At 43.5% G+C, this 20,112-nt stretch overlaps 1 protein-coding gene across 11 annotated transcripts in view; it reads left to right on the top strand.

The window, feature by feature from the left end:
* The window catches only part of KAT6B (lysine acetyltransferase 6B), a 226,076-nt gene that overhangs the window by 13,732 nt on the left and 192,232 nt on the right, over window positions 1-20,112 (top strand). For 3 of the 11 annotated variants that reach the window (XM_039480880.1, XM_039480889.1, XM_039480890.1), the window contains exons 1-2: window positions 1,881-1,943; window positions 8,678-9,568. In XM_039480880.1, coding sequence (XP_039336814.1) covers window positions 8,948-9,568 — 621 coding nt within the window. In that variant the 5' untranslated portion in view covers window positions 1,881-1,943; window positions 8,678-8,947. Of the gene's footprint in view, window positions 1-267; window positions 388-596; window positions 724-1,580; window positions 1,644-1,706; window positions 1,788-1,880; window positions 1,944-2,074; window positions 2,133-7,945; window positions 8,011-8,677; window positions 9,569-20,112 lie in introns of those variants that run through there. The other 8 variants (XM_039480883.1, XM_039480885.1, XM_039480884.1 and 5 more) reach the window with 8 other exon arrangements.

Below are 20,112 nucleotides of genomic sequence, written 5' to 3'. Positions count from 1 at the left end.
CTCAATTTTTTTCCTCTTTTTTTTTTTTGAAAAAGCTCAATTTCCTACTTTCCAGCAGCAGACAGAAAAGTGGGGAGGGACCTCATCTGTCACAAACTATGTAGATTAACCTTTCAATTAGCTGTTATCAGGTTCTGTGTTTTAGCACCATTCTTCCAATCTGCCTCCATTTAGCATCAGGAAGGCTTGAGGTTTAGGGTGGGTTTTTTTAAAAAATTAATAATAGTCATTATTTGTTCTGTTTTTCCTTTGCTTCCCCACATCCTGATGTGAACGGTTGCAACCCATTTTTGTGTGTCTGATCTCTCTCCCACCCCTCTTTGTGTGTGTGTGTGTGTGTGTGTAAGTGTAAGAAGACGAGCCCCACAGAGGAGGAGGGGAACCAAGGTATTCTCTCTATATATATTTTTTCCTTTTGCAAAGGAGTTTAGAAAAGGTAACTGATGCAATCAATCCGTTAACTTCGGATTCTCTCAAGCCTCCCCCCGCCCCTCCTTCCTTGTCTGTCTCTCCTGGCTGCGTTTCCTCGCTGTGTATGTGTGAGGGGGAGGTTGTGTTGTTGTTGTGTTCCTGGCTCTGGTTGCAGCCAGGGGAGAGAGAGAGAGAGAGAAGCCGCGATCGCGTTTCAGGGGCAGCACATTCCGCAGGAACCGCTGCTGCAGAAACACACACAGCCAGAGAAAGGAGGTCATTGCAAGCAAAGGGGGGAAACCTGCACCAGAGGTTAGACTCATAGGAGTTTATGTGGGGGTGAGGGGAATAACAGGGAGCATGCGATGGGTTTTGTTTTGCATTAGGTGACAGGCTGCAATTTACCACAACAACCCCCTTTCCCTCCTCTCTCTCTCTCTGCAAGGGGCTTGTCAGTAAGCTGGGTACTTTTTTTTTCTTTTTGCATTGGAGGCTGATGCACGTGTTTGCAGACACTTATGCTCGGTAAAGCATTGCAGCGTCCCTGTGCATGTTGCAGAGGAGGGGATGGCTGGGTTGGGTTGGGGAGGGAAGGCAGAGGGTGGCTGGCTTTTTGTGTGTTGCATGCGCCCACCCTGTACGGGTAGGTTGTAATCGTTCCTTAGCAGAAGGGATGGCAGGGAAGTCCTTGTGCTTTGCATGGAGAAACTTGCAGGGACCTGCATGTGGCGTTGGAGCTGGGAGTCATTGTGCCCCTCACCCCCTCCATTCCGTGGTGCGGGCTGCGTCCGTGCGCGCTAAGCCGCTGCTAGTGCCAGGCACCTCGGGAGGGTTATGCTGAGACAACACGCAGGGTCTATCTAGCCCGCCCGTACGAGTGGCAAGATCCGTGGCACGCGCATGAAGCTCAATATTTAACGCTGTGTATTAGTGTGTGTCGCGCGCCCGCCCTGAAGTATTGGCTCAGTAGCGGCCGTCGCTGTCGCTTGCCAGCGCTCACCTCTCGAACAAACTTCAGGAGTAGGCGGTGACTGGGGGAGGGGGTGGGAAGTAGGCGAGATTGACGGGTGCGGCAGCCAATAGAACGGCAAGGCTGCGAGATTCCTCGCCCTAACTAGTAATCGGCTGCCAATCGGTAGAGTTCAAGGCTGGGGCAGGGGCTAGCCGGGTTTCTGAGGGTGTTTGGCGGCGGCAGCGGCCAATGGTTGTCCACAGTGCCTCCCCCTTGACAGGTAGGCGGGGTTCCTTGTGAGTTAAGGGGCGTGTCCCGTGATTGGCACGCATCACGTTCCAATGGGGAGCCTGGCTGGCTGCTGGGCGCGGCGCGCCGTTCCTGCGGGCTGGTGATGGACAGCGAGGAGCGGCCAATGAGCTTGGTGCGGCGCGGCCCAATGTCGGGCGGCGGTGGGCGGGGCGCGCGAGGCGGGGGGGGGGGGCGGTAAGGTTTTAATGAGACTCCATTGGGCTGTAATCAGTGTCATGTCGGATTCACGTTAACTACAACAGGGTGAAACAAAATGGCGGCGGCTTAGGTGAGCCCAGCAGCAGGGGGAGTACAGCAGCTGGGGGCGGGGGGAGCCAGCAGCCGCAGCAGCAGGGTCGGCAGCTGCCTCAGCCTAGCAGCAGCAGGGGGAAGAGCCAGCAGCAGGGGGAGCAGCAGCAGCAGCAGCAGCAGCACCTGGAGGTTGCTCCTCCCCCTCCCAGCCCTGATTCCAGCAGAGGTGAGTGGTACCCTGAGAGGGGGAGGGGAGATCTGTCCCCACAGCATCCCTCCCCGAGGGGAGGGCAGGGCATGTCACACACACACACACACACAGGCACCGCCTCATGTGGGGACAGCTGCACAGTGATGCTGCCCTCCCCACCCACCCGGTTCTGCAGCCCTGCCAGATAAAACGTGCAGAACGTTTGTGCATTAAAATGGGGCGGGGGGGGGAGGATTAAAAAATTAAAATAAAATGACACCCTTCACCTCCCTTCCTAATGAAGCATCCCCCTGCGATAGCCGACTCAGAGTTGCCAATACATCCTCCCCACCCCAGGTTGCAAAAATATTGTGCATTTCAAAATAAACATGTAACCTCAAAAATTCCACCTTGAAAACACTTAGTTTAAAATACATCCCTGGCCAAAACTTGCCACTTCTCTCACCCAGAATTACAAATCCGCCCCCCCCCCCAAAAAAAAAAAAACTTTACCTTTAAATTACTCCCAGTCCTTCAAAATATATTTCCAACAAAAGCATCCACCCCAGCTTAACCAGGGAGTCAAAATATTCCCTCCTTCCAGTCGCTGATTACTTGAAATCACTGTCATAGTAGTAGCACATTCAGTGCTTTAAAAATGTGCAGGAGGGAAGGTGTGAAGGGCAAACGTTTAGTTTTGTTGCTGTCAGGTTGTGGTAGTGCTGCTTGCTGCTGGTGGTGCTTGTTTCTGTCATGTTGTTGTTGCTGTTTTAATGTGTGATTTTTACGCTGGTTTGTGGGGTATTGCAGCATCCAAACACTTCATCAAATCCTGATATACACATGCTGCTCTCCAAGAAATTAAATAACCCCTTAATCTGTTAATTGCAGCTAAAGTTGCTAGTGCCTCTCCCTTTGCAGTTAGCTTAAGTTTATACAAGTACTAGTTTATTCAATTTTCATTATTAAAGGTATATACCATGTGAAGAGAAAAGAAATCACTGGCTCCATGATCTGAATAATTTTAGTTTAAAGAGTGTCTTATGAACTGGGAGTCCCCCGTCTGATTTTTTCTTTTGTGGCTGTATTTATTTTGAGAAGGAAACTTATGTCTTGAATCTTTAATTGAGGGGATAGTAGGGAAGAACTAGAATTGATGGGCTGCATAATTCTAAATAATGGGCTGGATGAAAGGAGTGTGGCCAAGAGAGTTTGTTTAATGCAATGGCAGTTTTCTCTTTTCTCTGCTCCTGCTGCAATCCTTACCTGACCCTGATGCTGCAGCAGAGAGCTGGCCTGCTGCTGCTCCTGCTGTCTGTGAACAGAGCAAGTAGGAAGGAGCTGAATGAAATGGTACTTTACAGGTCACCAGCAGGTTGCACAACTCACTGTCTTTTCTGTTCTCTCTCCCCCCCCCATCTATTCTGTTAAAATCATATTTTAAAAACTTGTGCATAATATTTAAAGCAACTGAGGATAACTTTGAGCTCTTATTTTTTCAGATCTCTGTGTGAAAAGCTTGTTGTTTTTCTTATTAAAAAGAACAGCTACATTAAAACTTATTTCCATTTAAGCAAACAATTTGTTTTCTGAAACTAGAATTGTTTCTGAATGATCCAGATACTAGTTTGGGCTAAAGGAAGATGTCATTCTTGAGTATAGTCACTAATCCTATAATCCTGTAATGACATGTTCAGTCAAGGTATTTTTTAATTAGCTTTAGCCTTACAGTAGATTTGTTTTTCACAACTTAACTTAATTTTTAAAATAAAGCTATGATCTTACAGCTATTTTGGATCTAGCCTAGCTTATGACTTAAACACAGGCCAACCATTGAAAAGAGATGTGTGTGTGGTTTTTTTTTTTTTTTTTTTTTGTACTGCAAGGTAAGATACTGTGTTTTCCAGAGCTCCTGTATCTGCATGCTCAATATTAATGTCTGGCTACATTTTGTGAACATATAAAGGATTACTGACTCCTAACCACTTGGCTGCTAAAATACTGCATTTTAAAAGTAATCAAAGTTGCTATGACTTTCAAAACAAAGCATAATTGAGCATTTGAGAAACTGAAACCATAATACACAGTGTGAGGCTGCTAAACCACTAAGTTAATGCCTGCCACCAAGAGACTTGGAACTGGTCCCTCCCAATTTAAGATTATGGTGGTGAAACTAATCCTTGCTTTGTTGGAGCTTGTGAAAGTCTTAATAGAATATTACTTAATGATGATTTTTTTTGGAAGATTAATGTGGACACCAAGAAGATTGGTAATTCTATTATACATAATAAAATGAAGTTGCTAACAAACTTTTAGCCAAATAACAATTGCAGTTTTGAGTTTTAAATGTATGTGACTTTGATCTGGATTTAGCAGTGCTAGAGAAGCGTAATTTGCAAAATTATTAATGTAGCTTTATTTTGAATCTTGCAGTATTCACTTGTTTTAACTTTGAAAAGACTCTTGGAGTCGTATTTTGCTCAGTATGTACTGGGGGATTGAATCTGAAAGACCATATCTGATTTTTGGTTGTCTTAGACTTGGCTTAATAATTGCTACCAGTATTTCCAATTTCTGGAGGAAAAAAAAAAAGTTAAAACGCCTACCAAGTCAGGCAAGCCAGACACAAAAGCACTGAACTGGGCTATATTCTGAGGAGAATTTTTGTTTGCTATTAAGTATTTCATTTACAGTAGACCTTTTTGATGCCCATTGTGAAGGTGTCTGTGTGCTTTGCCTAATTAAATACACTCCATGATAAACCAACAGAATAACACTCATTATTTGTTAAATTTTTAAACAAGTCATTCAGAAGCCTTACTGCACAAGTATTGCCTTGAAGCTTAACAAACTCAGGCTCTGCTGGACCTCTGGAGCAAGTAAATTTTAGATGTCTTGTTTCTCCATTGAGAAAACGTTGTCATATGCAGTGGAAATTCTCCTGGACTTCTGGATACACTCCACCAGTGTTGGTATAGTAGGTGCTAGCATGCAGGAGGTTGTGTGACAGAGGGAATTTAAAGTAAACAGGTAAAAATGTGACCCTGCTGCTTGCTGCAAGAGTGTCACAGCAGTGTAGTCAGAATTAGCAGTAGCCTATAGCTTGCACACACCTCTGCCACAGCCATTGGCTAATAAAAATTCCTGTAACTCACAGGTTACAGCATTCATATTGATATGCTTCATCAGTATCCTCAGAGGTTAGAACAGAACTTACACTGCTGTGGTTTGGAATTTAATGGAAATGATATGGTAGTTCATACGACATTAATATTGTATAAACTTGAGTAGATTTAAAATGTGGCAAATTTGTATGACTCGGCAGTTATGGTTTTGAGGGCTTAATTAAGGCACTGACCTTTATCTCCATGGAAAATCTGTGGTAGAGCTACACAACTCAATAACACTCTCTCTCTCTCTCTCTCTCTCCCCCTCTCCTTTTAAAAAGAAATGTAGCTGTGGACATGCATCCGACGAAGTGGGTATTCACCCATGAAAGCTCATGCTCCAATGCGTCTGTTAGTCTATAAGGTGCCACAGGACTCGTAGCTGTATAGGAATCCCTTGCCACTGCAAGGAATTCCCTCAAGATTTTATTACAGGATATGGGCAAGCCTTATAAAATGGTGTTAATGTGACTTCTAAGGTATATTTACTTGTGGTTTTTTTTTTTAAGACAGTTTCCAGGGTTCAGAAATGCTCAAAAATTAAAGCATGGGCTGTTTTCAGCCTAAAGCTCTCTCCCTATTTGAGCGTTGCAGCTATGTCTGAAATGGTCTTCACCCACAGTTCTCATCCACGTACTACGTGGTTCCAAAATGAAACTGTATTAGAACCTTCCTTGTGTAGTTAACCAGAGCATGGCTCCCATGAGTAGACATTCTGTCTTAAACTTAACCCTTTCCACAATGGAATATCAATTTATAGTTAAACACTTCTAGCTACAGCAGTCTGAAAACTGTTTTCAAATGTGCAGAACAGTTCTCAAACAGTAATAGGTAATGTGGATTGTGTAGTAGTGTGGACTTGAATTAAACTTTGAATGGGTGGGGCTACCTTTTCACTAGCCAATCTGTTTAGATCAACAAGCTTCAGTATAGGAGTCAGTGTGATATCCAAATCCTATATATATAATATATATTCTTTTTTTATTCAGAATGTCTTTTTATTTTGGCCGTCTGTTGAATTTGTGTTTGTAATCTCAGAACTACTTAAGCCCCAACCAAACCTAAAGCGTTTTGGATAAAAGTGCTATATATAATTTTTTTTTAAATTTATTAAGTTCTTTTCCTACAAATACAAGCACACAGCTCATATTTTAATATCAGTAGTCTTACCTTTCTAATGCAATGGATGTGCCCTCTTTTCCCCGCTGCGGCAGCCCACAAGCTGGGGCTGGGAAGCGGGACGGAGGGAGGTGTCTCCCTTCTCTCCCTCACCACAGCAGCCCCCGAGCTGGGGCTGGGAAGCAGGGGTGGGGTCTCTCCCCCGCCACAGAGCTGAGGTGGGGAAGGAGGGCTGTCTCTCCTTGGCAGCTGCAGCCCTGGAGCTGGAGAAAGTCACCTCTTTCTCTGGCCACTGCAGCCCTGCACATCCCAAATTCCCCTTGCCCCCTCTTCTCACCCCACTGCGCACTGCCCCCTCCCACCTACCCCCTATTTTCCCCAAGGCCACCACCACCACCTCACCTTACATGTGTGTCTTCTCCAGGGTCGAGGCACCTAAGTTATGGACCCATGCCTGTGCGGCTGCAAGAATTGTGTGGGTGGGTCCTTCATTGTCTCACCTTAGAGGGAACTAACTATGGACCACCTGAAAGGAGCTCACAGACCACTGGTGGTCTGTGGACCATGGTTTGAGAACCGCTGGTCTAGAGCCATTTAAATTCATCAGTAACTGGCCACACTTCCACTATTTAATCCTGCTGGGCAGTACCACATGAGACCTGATCTGGAGTTGAAACTTAAAGAAAGAAGAAAAATGTAAGACCCAACAAATGCCTATTTGCTCCTCTTGAAAATTACTTACAACCTTGTAAGAAGATTAGAATAATTACAGCTGCTAGATAAATGTAACCTGTGGAATTTCAATTCCATTTTCTGCTAATACAATATACCATATACTCAATTTTCAGTTGTATTGTAGATCAAGAATATTTTTTATTTAAAAGAACAAGGTGAGCTCATTATTATTGGATAGACAGAGTTGATTGCAAAAGCCACTTTTTTTACATGAGATTTTAATATTGGCTTTGCACTTTGGTGTTGTCATTGTGTGCTGCCTCAACAGCTGACACATACATATATTTGTTTAAATTTAGATTTTTCTGGAGAATTGGAGAATCATCTACTTTTCAAGAGAACAGTCAGTTTAAATGTTGAGTTCTATTCTATGTGGTGGTATTTATTATTTTCTACTTTATCTCTTATCAAAGTATTAATCCTATCAAGTGGTGTTTGTTGTTTAAAGCTGGCATATAATAGGGTATGTCCTCAGAAGTGGTCGGTTAACTTTTTTTTTATAAACACCTATTTTTAAGATTTGAAGATTGTCATGAGACACAATAATCTTAACAATGAAGTATATTTTTATCTCCGTGTCTGGGTATATTTATTTGCTTAACACCTTGACACAAAATGAGTTACCAAGAAACTATTTATGGTATTCTAAACTTCAGCTGACTTTGGAGGCCATGTAATCGCTCACTTAATAGAAGAAACTGGGGCAAATTTGTGTCTTGAGACAAATGCCACATATAAATGGCACATAGTACGTTTAAGTCAAGTGTTCTATATGTGTTCATACTGAAAATAGGAATTATAAATGTAATTACATTATGCCTATCTCAGACTCGTCCTGTCACTCCAATGGCAAAGTTCCTCCTTCCTAAGACGCTCTGGTAGTGCTGGCACAGGTAGGCCCTTGTTTTCAGCCTCAGATGTAATGGTAGCTCAGTGGTGTATGGTTATCCCTGTACATACTGTGACATTGATACTTGTTATGGGCACTATATCAGTCATATAGTGTTCATGTTTTGGTGGTGGTTGTGATTTAAACTAATATATAAACTAATCAGACAAAACAGGTAGTTTTTAATTTTTGTAACCTGTTGAAAAGGAGGGAGTGCTTGACAAAGGGCACTTTATCAATGAATTGCCTAACAGGTGCAGCTAATCCTTTCTTCATTAATTACAAGACCATAGTGCATATGTATGGTGTTTACTTTTTACAGTGGTGGGCTTCAAGAAGGTCTAATGACCACTAGTGTTCCACCAGGAAAGACTTCACTGAATTGAATCCTTTTAAGAACTAAGCAGTGAGTAATTGGTTGGGGAATTGGGACTCTTAAAAATTACAGGTACACTGGGTATGAGTAGAAATTCATGCATTCTGTGGATCACTTTCTAAAAGGGGAGGGAAGTGCGGAATTCTTAAACACATATATTGCAAAGAAAGTGCTGTTTTTAAAAAAAGTCACATGGAGGCTTCATTACTGGAGCATCTCCAAGCTAAAAAAAAGACACCATTGCTAATTTGTATCTATTTCAGCATTAACTGTTTGTTTTCTTCTCTCTCTAAAGCTTTTATCTTCCCTGATAAGGATGTACCCGTACCACCAGGAACAGTCTTTCTAGACTTCCAAGTTGGTAAAATAATAAGGAATTTCAGTCAGCACGTGTTTCTGAGTCTCTTCTGATTCATGAAGGATGGATATTTATGAGAAGCTGCTAAACAGCATGTGGAACCCTCTGATTGTTTGAGAGTTGTGAATAACCTTTGAAAGATTTGTTAAAAGAATAAAGAGGAACCTCTATGGGTAACTTTTGGCTGGAAGATATTATTGGTCAACCATGGTAAAACTTGCAAACCCACTTTATACAGAGTGGATTCTTGAGGCTATACAAAAGGTTAAAAAGCAAAAGCAAAGGCCATCTGAAGAAAGAATTTGTCATGCTGTGTGCGCTTCACATGGATTAGATAAGAGAACTGTTTCGGAACAGTTGGAACTAAGTGTTCAAGATGGCTCTATTCTTAAAGTTACCAACAAAGGCCTTGCATCTTACAAGGACCCAGATAATCCTGGGCGTTTTTCATCTGTTAAACCTGGCACTCTTCCTAAATCTGTTAAGGGATCTAGAGGAGCCGCTAATGAGCTTCGTAATGTGGATTGGAATAAACTATTGAGAAGAGCAATCGAAGGGCTTCAGGAACCAAATGGCTCCTCTCTGAAAAACATAGAGAAATATTTGAGAAGTCAAAATGACCTAGCAAGTATTTTCAACAACCCTGTCTTTCAGCAGAGATTACGGCTGGGGGCCAAGCGTGCTGTAAATAATGGGAGGTTACTAAAGGATGGACCTCAATATAGGGTGAATTATGGTAGTTTGGACAGTAAAGGAACTCCAAAATATTCCAGTGCTTTCCCAGCTTCTCTTCCTCCCGTAAGCCTTCTACCCCATGAAAAAGACCAGGTAAGTGTGGAAAATGAAGGCAAATATAGATGTGAAAACAAAATCCAAATAAATGACTATTCCAGTTTTCCTTTGGTTTTATATGAAGTTGCTTGTTATAATTTGGAATAGTTTGGGATTAATTTAACTGTTTGTGAATGAATCTTTGACTAACACATTCTGAAAGGTGATGCCTGCATTGCTGTATATGCTGTTGTGAAGTGTTTGGGTTGTTTCTGGTTTTGTTTTTTAAGATAGGGAAGAGGAGCTATGTGGAAAAGGGGGGTTTGTGCTTGGGCACTTTTGGAGATGAAATGATTATTTTTTGTCACCTATTCCACCAGCTTGATAAAGTAATGTTATGATGTTGCTATAATCCTGGCATAAAAATCAGTAGAATTCAAACAGTTCGCTTCTTTGTGTGTGTAGTTTTGTACTATAATGCATGGATCAGACACAATTTCACAACGATAGTAACACTAATGATATCTATTGTTAATATATTTCTAATGTAGTCTTAAGTCTTTTTTTTTTTTTTTAAATGTATTTTAGTTATACTCTGCCTTAGAACTGTGGTTGTTTGTGAGCTGAAGTTAATACATGCATCTAGGAACTGAACTAAAGATGTCAGATCAATGTGTTGCTTCCTCTTCCTTCTACCATGCGATCTTTCGTGGCTCTCAATGTCCTGAAGAATGTTCTCAGCCCATTTTAATTCTCTTGACCATCATATATCTGCTTTGTCACCAGGTGGCCCTTATACTTCCGGCAGAGGTGTTTAATGGCTCTGACTTCTTTCTAAAACTTATCCCTTTGTTTTCATCCCAAGATTTTAAAGGATGAGATGATGAGAGAGCATCAATGGCATAAAAAATACCTGAAGGGAGTCCTTGGTCATTCCTCACTTGGAGGTTGTGGTGTGCTTTTGGAAACTTCACTAGAATTTTTCCTACTCTGCCATCTGGTATCCCACTCAGCTTGAATTATTCATCTCAGTGGCTTTTTTAATGGATTAATTGCAGAGTGGTTTTGAACTTCAGATGCATTTTATTAGTGCTCACTTCTGACTTTATGCATAACATACACATTTCTTTTGACAATTATGGGGGCTGCAAACGGCATCAATCCTCCTTTTTAGCAGTTTTCACATTGATTTCTTTCGTTCCTTTCTCCTCTCAGCCTAGCTTGAGTCTTGTTCTACATTGTTGTACAGAAGCAATTCCGCTATGGAGCTGACGGCAAAGTGACGCTGACTAGAAGCCTGAGCCTGCAAAATTATATGTAGATGGAGGGGGGGGGGGGTGCTCAAGCAAAATTACCCATTTATTTCAGTGATATTGCTCATGTATGAAAAGTGCATGGTACATCAGGCCCTAGAATTGGAATAGGAAGTCAGGAGTATTGCTTACCATGTGACTTTTTTTTTTTTTTTAATGCAAACCACTGAGAGCTTCCTCATTACAAGTACCTTTTAGGAATTCTTGCTGTAATTCCAGTATTCTACACTGAGGTGAATCATTTTGAAGCAAACAAACACATTAATAATATGTCTGATCTTCATGATCTGTGTTCTCAGGAGGAAATCTCCACTGGTAGTGTAGGGATAGTGACTCATGTTCAGGGCAAGCAAATGGTCAAATAGGTCATAGTGCTGGAAAAGTTAGCCTTTATTGTACCACTGAGAAATGCTGATAGATCTAAATTTGATTTTTGAACATATGTCCAACAAATCAGTCCTCTGATGTCAAGTGGTGTTACAAGAATTGAGCTTTTACTATATGAAGCAAATTCAGGTATAAAGACGTACTGCTAATTTATGCTGCTTAGATTTTACTGTCTTTACATCAGCTTCTGGAAACCTGTGTAGCTCCACTCAAATAACAGAGCTGGGCTGACATGTAGCAGCTGAGGATCTGGCCCCCATAATAGTTGTATAGGTGAATTCTTACAATATAGTTTAATGTGGCAGTGTCCTGTATGTAACTACCAGTTGCATGACTTTATGTTAAAATAACCATCCCTTCAATAAATTATTTAAATGTGTCTTACATTGTTCATCTTGCTGCTTTACTTATTTTCCATAAGTATGCAGGTTAGTACTGAAAGAAAAAATGTGGTGCAACTTCTTAACTGAAAGTTGGAATAGTTCACAGAATGGTTGTACAAGGTGTGTCCAAGGAATAATCTTGGAATTTGATTTACCAAAATGTAGCCAACCGGCCTTTCACATTGAAAGCTAGACTTTGACAGGGCTAGTATATTTTAAAGGCCCCTCTTTGATCTAAATCTGTGGTGGTGTATATACACCATACTAAAGTATGATTTCTTATGCTGGAGAAAAAGAAAGTACACCTTTACCTCAATATAACGCGACCTGATAAAACATGGGTTCACGTACAACACAGTAAAGCTCTGACACGCTGCTCTGAGCAGCATGTTAAGGGTGTTGGGCTAGGCCAGGGAGGGGACTTGGGGGAAGGGGTTTCCCTCCCCTCCCCCCCCCCCGCACTCACCAGCAGTGGCGAAAGTGGAGCAGCCCAGCCCCAGCCAGCTCCACTCAGCCAGCTCCCAGCCATGGTGCTCCACTTCCTGCCGCAGGTGAGTGCAGGACCTTTCCCCAGCCGCCCCCCCCCTGACATGGCTGGGGCTGGGGCAAGGAAAGCGAGGCAGGCTGGGGCTGTGTTGCTCAGCTTCCCGCCACAGGTGAGTGCAGGGGTGGGGGGGGGCATCCTTTCCCCAACCTCTCTGCACTCACCGTGGGGGCTCAGGGCAGGGAGTTGGGGTGAGGGGTGTGGCAGGGGGCTCAGGGAAGGGGGTTGGGGGTGCAGGAGGGGTGCAGCGGGGGGCTCAGGGCAGGGGGTTGGGGGTGCAGCAGAGGGCTCAGGGCATTGGGTTGGGGTGCAGGGTGTGGCAGGGGGCTCAGGGCAGGGGGTTCGGGGGCGGGCTCTGGCCCGACGCGCACTGGGGGCAGGGCAGGCTGCCTGCCTGCCTGCCTTGCCTCTGCGCTGCTCTGGGAAGCTGACGGAACCTGGAGAAGGAGGGGCGCAGAGGTGTGTGTGGCTGTTGCTTCAGGCAACGCCCCCAGCAGCTCCCATTGGCCGCGGTTCCTCTGCCCCTGGTGCATGTCAGGCCGGAGCCGTTCTAGGCAAATGGGGGGGGGGGGGAGGAGCTTTTTGGACCACAGAAAATAACCCCGCGGGCTGTGTGTTTGAGACCCCTGAAGTAAACTGAGCTTTCAGACTGGTGGGACCAAATGCAGACCTTGATATTCCCCTTTGTGGGGTCTTGGAGGGAACCTAGTGTGAGGTCATGTTTCTTATTATGTTTATATAGTGTCCCGCACAGTGGGGGGCCTGATCTCAGTTCGGGCTTTTAGATGCTGCTGTAATAAATAAAATAATACTGTGGGAACGCTGAAGTTTGCCTTGCAAAACGGGAGTTGCAAATTTCTTTTAAATGTTGGTGATGGATAGGTGGGGTTGTGAACTCATACGTGAGGTGTGCTGCATGCATATCCCAAGGGTCCAGAGAGATGTTAGAGTACTGCTGTGTGGATCCTGGGTTAGCCTTTTCCATGAAGCTGTTTGGATCCATTTTCTTCTGGCATCAGGGTTATGTTAAGAGTGGTACAGTCCATTGGCATTCCACCATAGCTGTGTATTAACTTCCTGCTCCAGTGGGAATAGAAGTCACAGAGTAGAGTATTGCTGTTTCTGCAAGCTTTAACTACCATATGTATTTCCGATAGAAAATTTGCATGAGTCCAGAGGAGAGCATGCGTTTAAATGTCAGCTCTGCTTCCTGTAGAGTTTCAGAGTAGTGGAAAAAAATGGTCAAGGGTATGGAACAGCTTCCATGTGAAGACAGACTGAAAAGATTTAGGGCTGATAAGCTTAGAAAAGAACTGACTAAAGGGGGGCATGATAGAGGTCTATAAAATCATGAATGGTGTGGAGAAAATGAATAGAGAAGTGATATAACCCTTTCACACAATACAAAAACCTGCCATTGCCAAATGAAATAAAGAGGCAGTAGATTGAATACAAACAAGAGGAAGTACTTATTCACAAAATGCACAGCTAATCTGTGGAACTCATTGCCATAGGATGGCCAAAGTATAACTGGATTCCCAAAAGAACTGGGTAAATTCATGGAGGATAGGTCTATAAATGGCTATTAGTTAAGATGGTCAGGGATGTGCCCCATGCTTGGGGTGACCCTAAACCTCTGACTACTGGAAGACAGGGCTGGATTACTCCCATAATTGCTCTGTTCTATACATTCCTACTGAAGCTGTAGTATGGCCACCATTGGAGACCGGGTACTAGGCAAAATGGACCGTGGTCTGACCTAGAATGGCAGTTCTTATGTCTCTGTACTACATTTACATGGAGCGGCTTCAGAGGGCTCCCAGCAATATGGGAAGAGAAGTGTGCAATGGAGCCACTTGTTACTCCATATCCTTTTGCTTCTCTTCATCTGCATGAGGGGATGGAAGTACCTGGCCCATAGGCAAAACATATTCCATTAGGAATGTACCCTAGGTTTTCAACAATAAGTTTTCTGGGCTGGATGGCAGAAAGTGTGATTTAGAGCTAAATGAATTGAACTTCTAAAGAGCATCACAGATAACTATTTTGGGACTAGTGTGGTGGCTTACACTTACCTTCTCTCCCCCACATACTCATGTACTAATAAAGAGGGGCTGTTTTTAAAACAAGGGATGTGGGTTGATCATTTGCAAGAGCATACTCTGCATAGACATGGATGTGCAGTGGTTTGTGACAGATAGTGGGTATCTATAACACAGGTATAGCTATTTGGCTTTCCTGTGTTCTGGGCGAATCAGAAAAGACAATATGTCATTTGATATGTATTCATTTTTAATATTTTCTTAGGCCTCTTGAATGCCTTTAAAAAAAACACACAGTTGAGTAATAGTTCTCTGCATTAGATTTTTATGCCAAGAGTCATTCTTTTGTATGTTTTTTCTTTTTCACTTTGTCCCTACAAATTGATCTTATTGAAAAAACAAGCTGTTTTATTAATTTTTCATACTTTGAACTCCTATTTAATGTTTTTACTGGCCTATGAAGACCTTACTTGCTTTTCAAATTATAACTTGGCATGGGTTGAATTTCAATTGTCTGGGATGCTGCTTCTGCCAGTGCAGACACTGGGTGTTCCTCCTTCTGTCTGTCAGGCAGGGAGCCAATGTATAGAGAAGATTCTGGCACCCAGCCCCCTCTTCCAGGCTCCTCCTCCTCCTCCTTCTCTCTCTGCTTCTTCCCTGTGGAAAGGCAGCCGGAGCCTGTTGGGTAAAGATTTTGCTAATTGCTCCACCTTACCCATCTGGCCTTCAGATATACTGGAGAGCAGAAACAGAAAGGAAGCTCTGTCTCCTGCTTTTGCCCACTGTACTTGTTCCATAATTAGGGCGGCGTTCCACACCCACTGACGTCTGTTTGCCTATAGTGACCTACCATAGCTGACATTTAAATTATCCAGGACCACCTGCACCACTTGCAGGGTTAGTCTGTAGGAAATTCTCCATATGTCTTCTGCTAGTGAAGAACCTAAGCCACATATTCCAGGACTCCATTCAACTAACAGACAACGTTCTAGCTTCCTTAATTCCAACCCCATCTGGGTGCATTTCTGAAGAAAGAGAATATATTCTCTTCTTTCAATGGCCCAAAAATATTCAGGGCTGGCCAAAATTTTTGTTTACCAAGATTTTTCAGACAGAAAAAAATCTCTTTACTCCAGCAGTTTTTAAAAACAAGAGCAAATAATCCCCTCTCCATTTTCCTAATTCCAGAGGAATAAGCCTAATTTTTTCTCTCTGCTGACCTGTAGTCGGGCACAAGTTTAACACTAACAAGCTCTAGCAACAAACTTCAAGCCTGAGCCTTAATTTAAAGAGGGTGTAATCAGCTTTATTTCTTTCCTTCTGATCCTCCTGAGTCAGAGGTGCCAAGAGGAAGGATTTATTGTTGCCGGCATGGTTGTTTTAGAATCTCCTGAGTCCTCGAAATAGCTTTTGTAAGCTACTTAATGGAGTTTTACCCTTGCTTCTGCCCTTTGTCAGACCAGACCCGCTGTGACCCAAACCCTCTCCCATCTGCTAGGAGCCATCTTGCCAATTCCTTGGACCAAACAGGTATGGATCTTCTCAAGGTACTTTCATGTCTATGAATGATCTGAGGAATGAGGCTGAGCCTAGTCCTGTCATAACTGACCCAATTATTAAATACAGCAGTTAAAGATGGAGTCTCTGTTATACTCTGTCCCCAGGGGCAAATGACCAAGGGACTTCCTGTTGTCCATTGGCCTCAGCAATTGTTTCTAAACCTGTCCATTATCCCAGCTTACCAGACGTTCATGAGGTTTTCAGCAAACTGACTATAAAGCGGTAGACCACACTACCATTTGTGCTTGCCTCTGTCTCCCGGAGCGTCCAACAAAATGCTGATGGTAATTAGCAGCTGCTCTCAGATGAACTGTCTGTTTAATGCCTTATATGTCTGGTCTCTTTCAGGGATTTGTGTCCAAAGGTGCTAAATAGGCAGCATCCAGATGGATACCTCCTCACATTTGAAACTCTGGGCTGCTTGTGAACCAGGAGAAAAGCTCCCTCACCCCATTTTGGAGTCATAGTAGATAAAGAAGAGGAGAAGAGAGCTCTTACTCTCGGTAATGCAGTTCCAGGCTTGCAAGCAACTTGAGCTTTTAATCTTACAGAGGTATCCATCCGGAGCTGCATATCCTTACAGGTGACCCTGGTGGCCAGCCTGCCAACAACTGGTATGTTTTAGTCTTTCACCTACTGGGGATCTCCTGGAATTCAAACTGGAGGCCCTCCTGTCAGGGAAGCCCTCTCAGACCTGAATGGATGGGTCAGTTTCTCTTGACTCAAGTCCTCATTGAAGGATTTCCTCCCCTCCTCATAGATGCCAGTGGATATGATGCTCATTTCCCACTTGGGGTATGTTCAGAAGGTTTAGTTCTTTCAGGGAGAGGCAGTGTACTAGAAGTTAGGGTTGTCAGGCTTGCTCTGGTTTCTCTGAAATACCATCCAGTCCAATAAATCATGATCAGTTTGGAGAACTCACCAGTGATAGCCTACTTGAACCAAGAACTGGTGCCTCATGAGTAAGTCTGTCCTGTTTTTGCATTAAGTAGAGGGAAAATCTGCATCTCTGGAGGCTCTTCATGTGTCCAGCCAATTTAATGGCTATGGCCATTAGCTCATCCATCCAGGCAAATGTAAACTCTACAGGGAAGTTTTCCAGTGGGTATCAGCAGACTAGGTCACTATCATGTAACCTATTTGCAATCTCCCCCAGAACTATCAGGTTCCCCAGTCCCTGCAACAGATCCCAAACCTAGGGAGCTCTGGCCTGGAATGCGTTCATTATCAGCTGGTTAAACAGGCCTTCCTTTCAAACCCTTTTGCTTCTCCAGAAAATCTTAAAGAACCATGAGACATGAGAAATAATTTTTCCACTCTACTCCACGCTGGTTAGGCCACAACTGGAGTATTGCGTCCTGTTCTGGGTGCCACATTTCAGGAAAGATATGGACAAATTGGAGAAAGTCCAGAGGAGAGCAGCAAAAATGATTAAAAGTCTAGAAAACAAGACTTGTGAGGGGAGGATTGAAAAAATGTGTGTGCGTTTATTCTGAAGAAGAGAAGACTGAGAGGAATATGACAGTTTTCAAGTACTTAATGGGTGTTACAAGGAAGAGGAGGAAGAAAAACTTGTTCTTCACCTCTGAGGATAGTACAAGAAACAATGGGCTTAAGTAAGGGAGGTTTAGGTTAGACATTAGAAAAAACTTCCTAACTGTCAGTGGTTAAGCATAGGAATAAATAGCCTAGTGGGTTTGTGGAATCTCCATCACTGGAGATTTTTAAGAGCAGGTTAGACAAACCCCTTGTTAGGGATGGTCTAGATCAGGGCTCAGCACCCTTTCAAAAGTGCTGCACCGAGTTTTCATTTATTCACTCTAATTTAAGGTTTTACGTGCCAGTAATGCATTTTAACATAGAAAGAGACCTTCTACAAATACGTCTATAATATATAACTAAATGTATGTAAAGTAAATAAGATTTTTAAAATGTTTAAGAAGCTTCATCTAAAATTTAAATTAAAATGCAGAGCCTCCCGGACCGGTGGCCAGGACCTGGGCAGTGTGAATGCCACTGAAAATCAGCTCGCATGCTGCCTTTTGGCACTCGTGCCATAGGTTGCCTACCCCTGCTCTAGATAATACTTAGTCCTGCCATGAGTGCAGGGGACTGGATTAGATGGCCTCTCGTGGTCCCTTCCAGTCCTACGTTTCTATGATTTTATGAAAAGAGGAGGGTGCCTCTTGGTGCTGGTAGGCTGAGTGACTCTACTTCATGGACCTACTCCACTTGATTGGGGAGAGGTGATTGGAGATGGGGGGTGGGGGGAATAATAGACAGCCTCCTGAATCCAGGCCCAGTACTGAACCCTTGTCTCTATGTTCTGCAAGCTTAGGGCCTGACTCTTGACTAGTCCTTAAAATCCCTGGGAGTTTCAAAGATTTTAAAAATTCCCCCTCTACTGCCACAAGAAGTCTATCTTCCACATATTGCTTGATCTTGTGCTGGTCCCAGGGATAAGGACAGAGAGACTTTTTCTTTGCCCTTGATCTCTATCAGTATGGGCTCAAGAAGAGTACTGCTAGTTAACTCAAGACCTTCATGCCAAGCATTCTGAGGGGTTCAGTAAATGGTCTCTCAAGAAATCTTGAGGCAATGAGGTGAAATTCTACTTTAAACCCCACTAAAATCCTTGTATCTCTCCATGAATCCTCTAATCTGGTTCCTGCAGTTCTTTTTTCTAATCCTTTTCTGAGCCAGATCTTAATCCCTCTTCATGGAAAGTGGTGGTGGTTTTGGCATAGGTGCTGACTTTGTAGGTGCTCCAGCCCTGGGTCTTCCAGCTCTGCTTAGCACCCACTGGCAGCCAGCTCTCTTCCCCTGCCCCCCCTCAGCACCTCCCACCCGCCACAATCAGTTGTTTTGGGGGGTGCAGAAGGCTCTGGGAGGGAGGGGGAAGAGTGAGAATGGGGCATGCTGGGAGGAGGGGTCTGAACTGGGTGGGAAGAGGCGTGGTGGGGTCTTGGGAGAAGGGATGGGGTGGGGGCGGAGAAGGGGGTTGAGCATCTCCTGGGCCCAGAGGAAGCCGGCACCTATGGGTTTTGGTGGCCATCACTTTGTTCTGATGAATTGGGGAGTTGGCAGCCTAGTTTAATCTTCCAAAAAAGAAGGTAGTCCTCTGCACAGCCCACAGTTTTCTCCTCCAAGATAGTTTTATATAAATTTATATTTATATAAATAAAAATAAGGGCTCTCCCTTCTTAACTCTCGTCTGAATCACAGAAGTCCTAAAAGTCCTAAGAAGGTGTTCTGGCATTCTCTGGTTGCCTGAGCTTTGAAGACTTAGCTTTAATTCCTCTTACAAATCCTTCCTTCCTTCCTTCATCTTTTTTTTGAGAGCTCATGTGAAGGAAATAAATCTTCTCCATATATGCTATCATCCTGGTGTGACATACCAGGGTACAATCTGGACCAGTGAGGGATTTTGCCAGAGCAGCGTATAAGAGAGAGTCTCCATGCATGAGCTCTGTTGAGCTGACGCTTCATTTGTAAGTCTTCTAGATAGTACTGGCTCTTCAGATTTTACTTCCTTAGGCAGTTTACCATTTGGATGTGGGGTAGGAAGGTGTGTGTGGTTCCCCCCCCCCCCCCACTGCTACTCTTCTCTTCTCCTTGCTGACGGTGAAGACCCTAGTTCTCATACCACTAGAACCTAGCCAGTGTCTTTTCCCCTACCCTTTCCATTGCAGTCTGGTTCTAGAGCTTCAAGAACTCTTCTCCCATACTGTCATGCTGTTGCTAAGCAGAAATTTTATCCTGGAAAGCCAGGTTTTTGTTCTCCTGCATCATACCCACCAACCACAAATGGATTGTCTTTGTTGACTGGGGGGGACTATAGAATATCAGGCACTGACGCTTAAATTTACAAGTAAGTCCTTTACTTAATCTTCTGAAAACAATGCTGCTTCAAAAAGAAAGAAGCCATTGTAATGTGCTTCTGTTTTAAAGGAAATGTATGTATTGCAACTGACAGCAGAGAGTTAAACTTGGATAATTTTAATAGTTTTTTGTTCTTTCCAGCCTTTCTATAAGCTCTGATTTTTGCAGGGCACCAGGCATCATCTCAGTTGCCCTACAAATTGAAAAGTTTTAGGGATTTCCCTGTTTTGCTCTCTGACAGCCTAAATTTTGTTTCATTAGCAAATGTAACTAGTTTACAAACGTTTGTTCTGTCTAGATTATTTCTATATGTTAAAAGCAACAGGTTCTACCTTAGTAACCAAAACTAATTTTCTCTTTTAGTCTCGTCTAGTTTGACAAAGCTGGTCGCCCCCCCCCCCCACCCCAAGAGCAGCCTTAATTTTATTAAGTAGTTCTTTTCAGCTCCCCTGTTTGGCTAATGTTTGCTCATCATAGTATAGTTGGGATT

Source organism: Mauremys reevesii, linkage group 7, assembly GCF_016161935.1.
Source record: "Mauremys reevesii isolate NIE-2019 linkage group 7, ASM1616193v1, whole genome shotgun sequence".
Classification (NCBI taxonomy): domain Eukaryota; kingdom Metazoa; phylum Chordata; order Testudines; family Geoemydidae; genus Mauremys; species Mauremys reevesii.
Note: the sequence above shows the minus strand (reverse complement) of the source record. Positions and strands in the feature narration are given on the sequence as shown.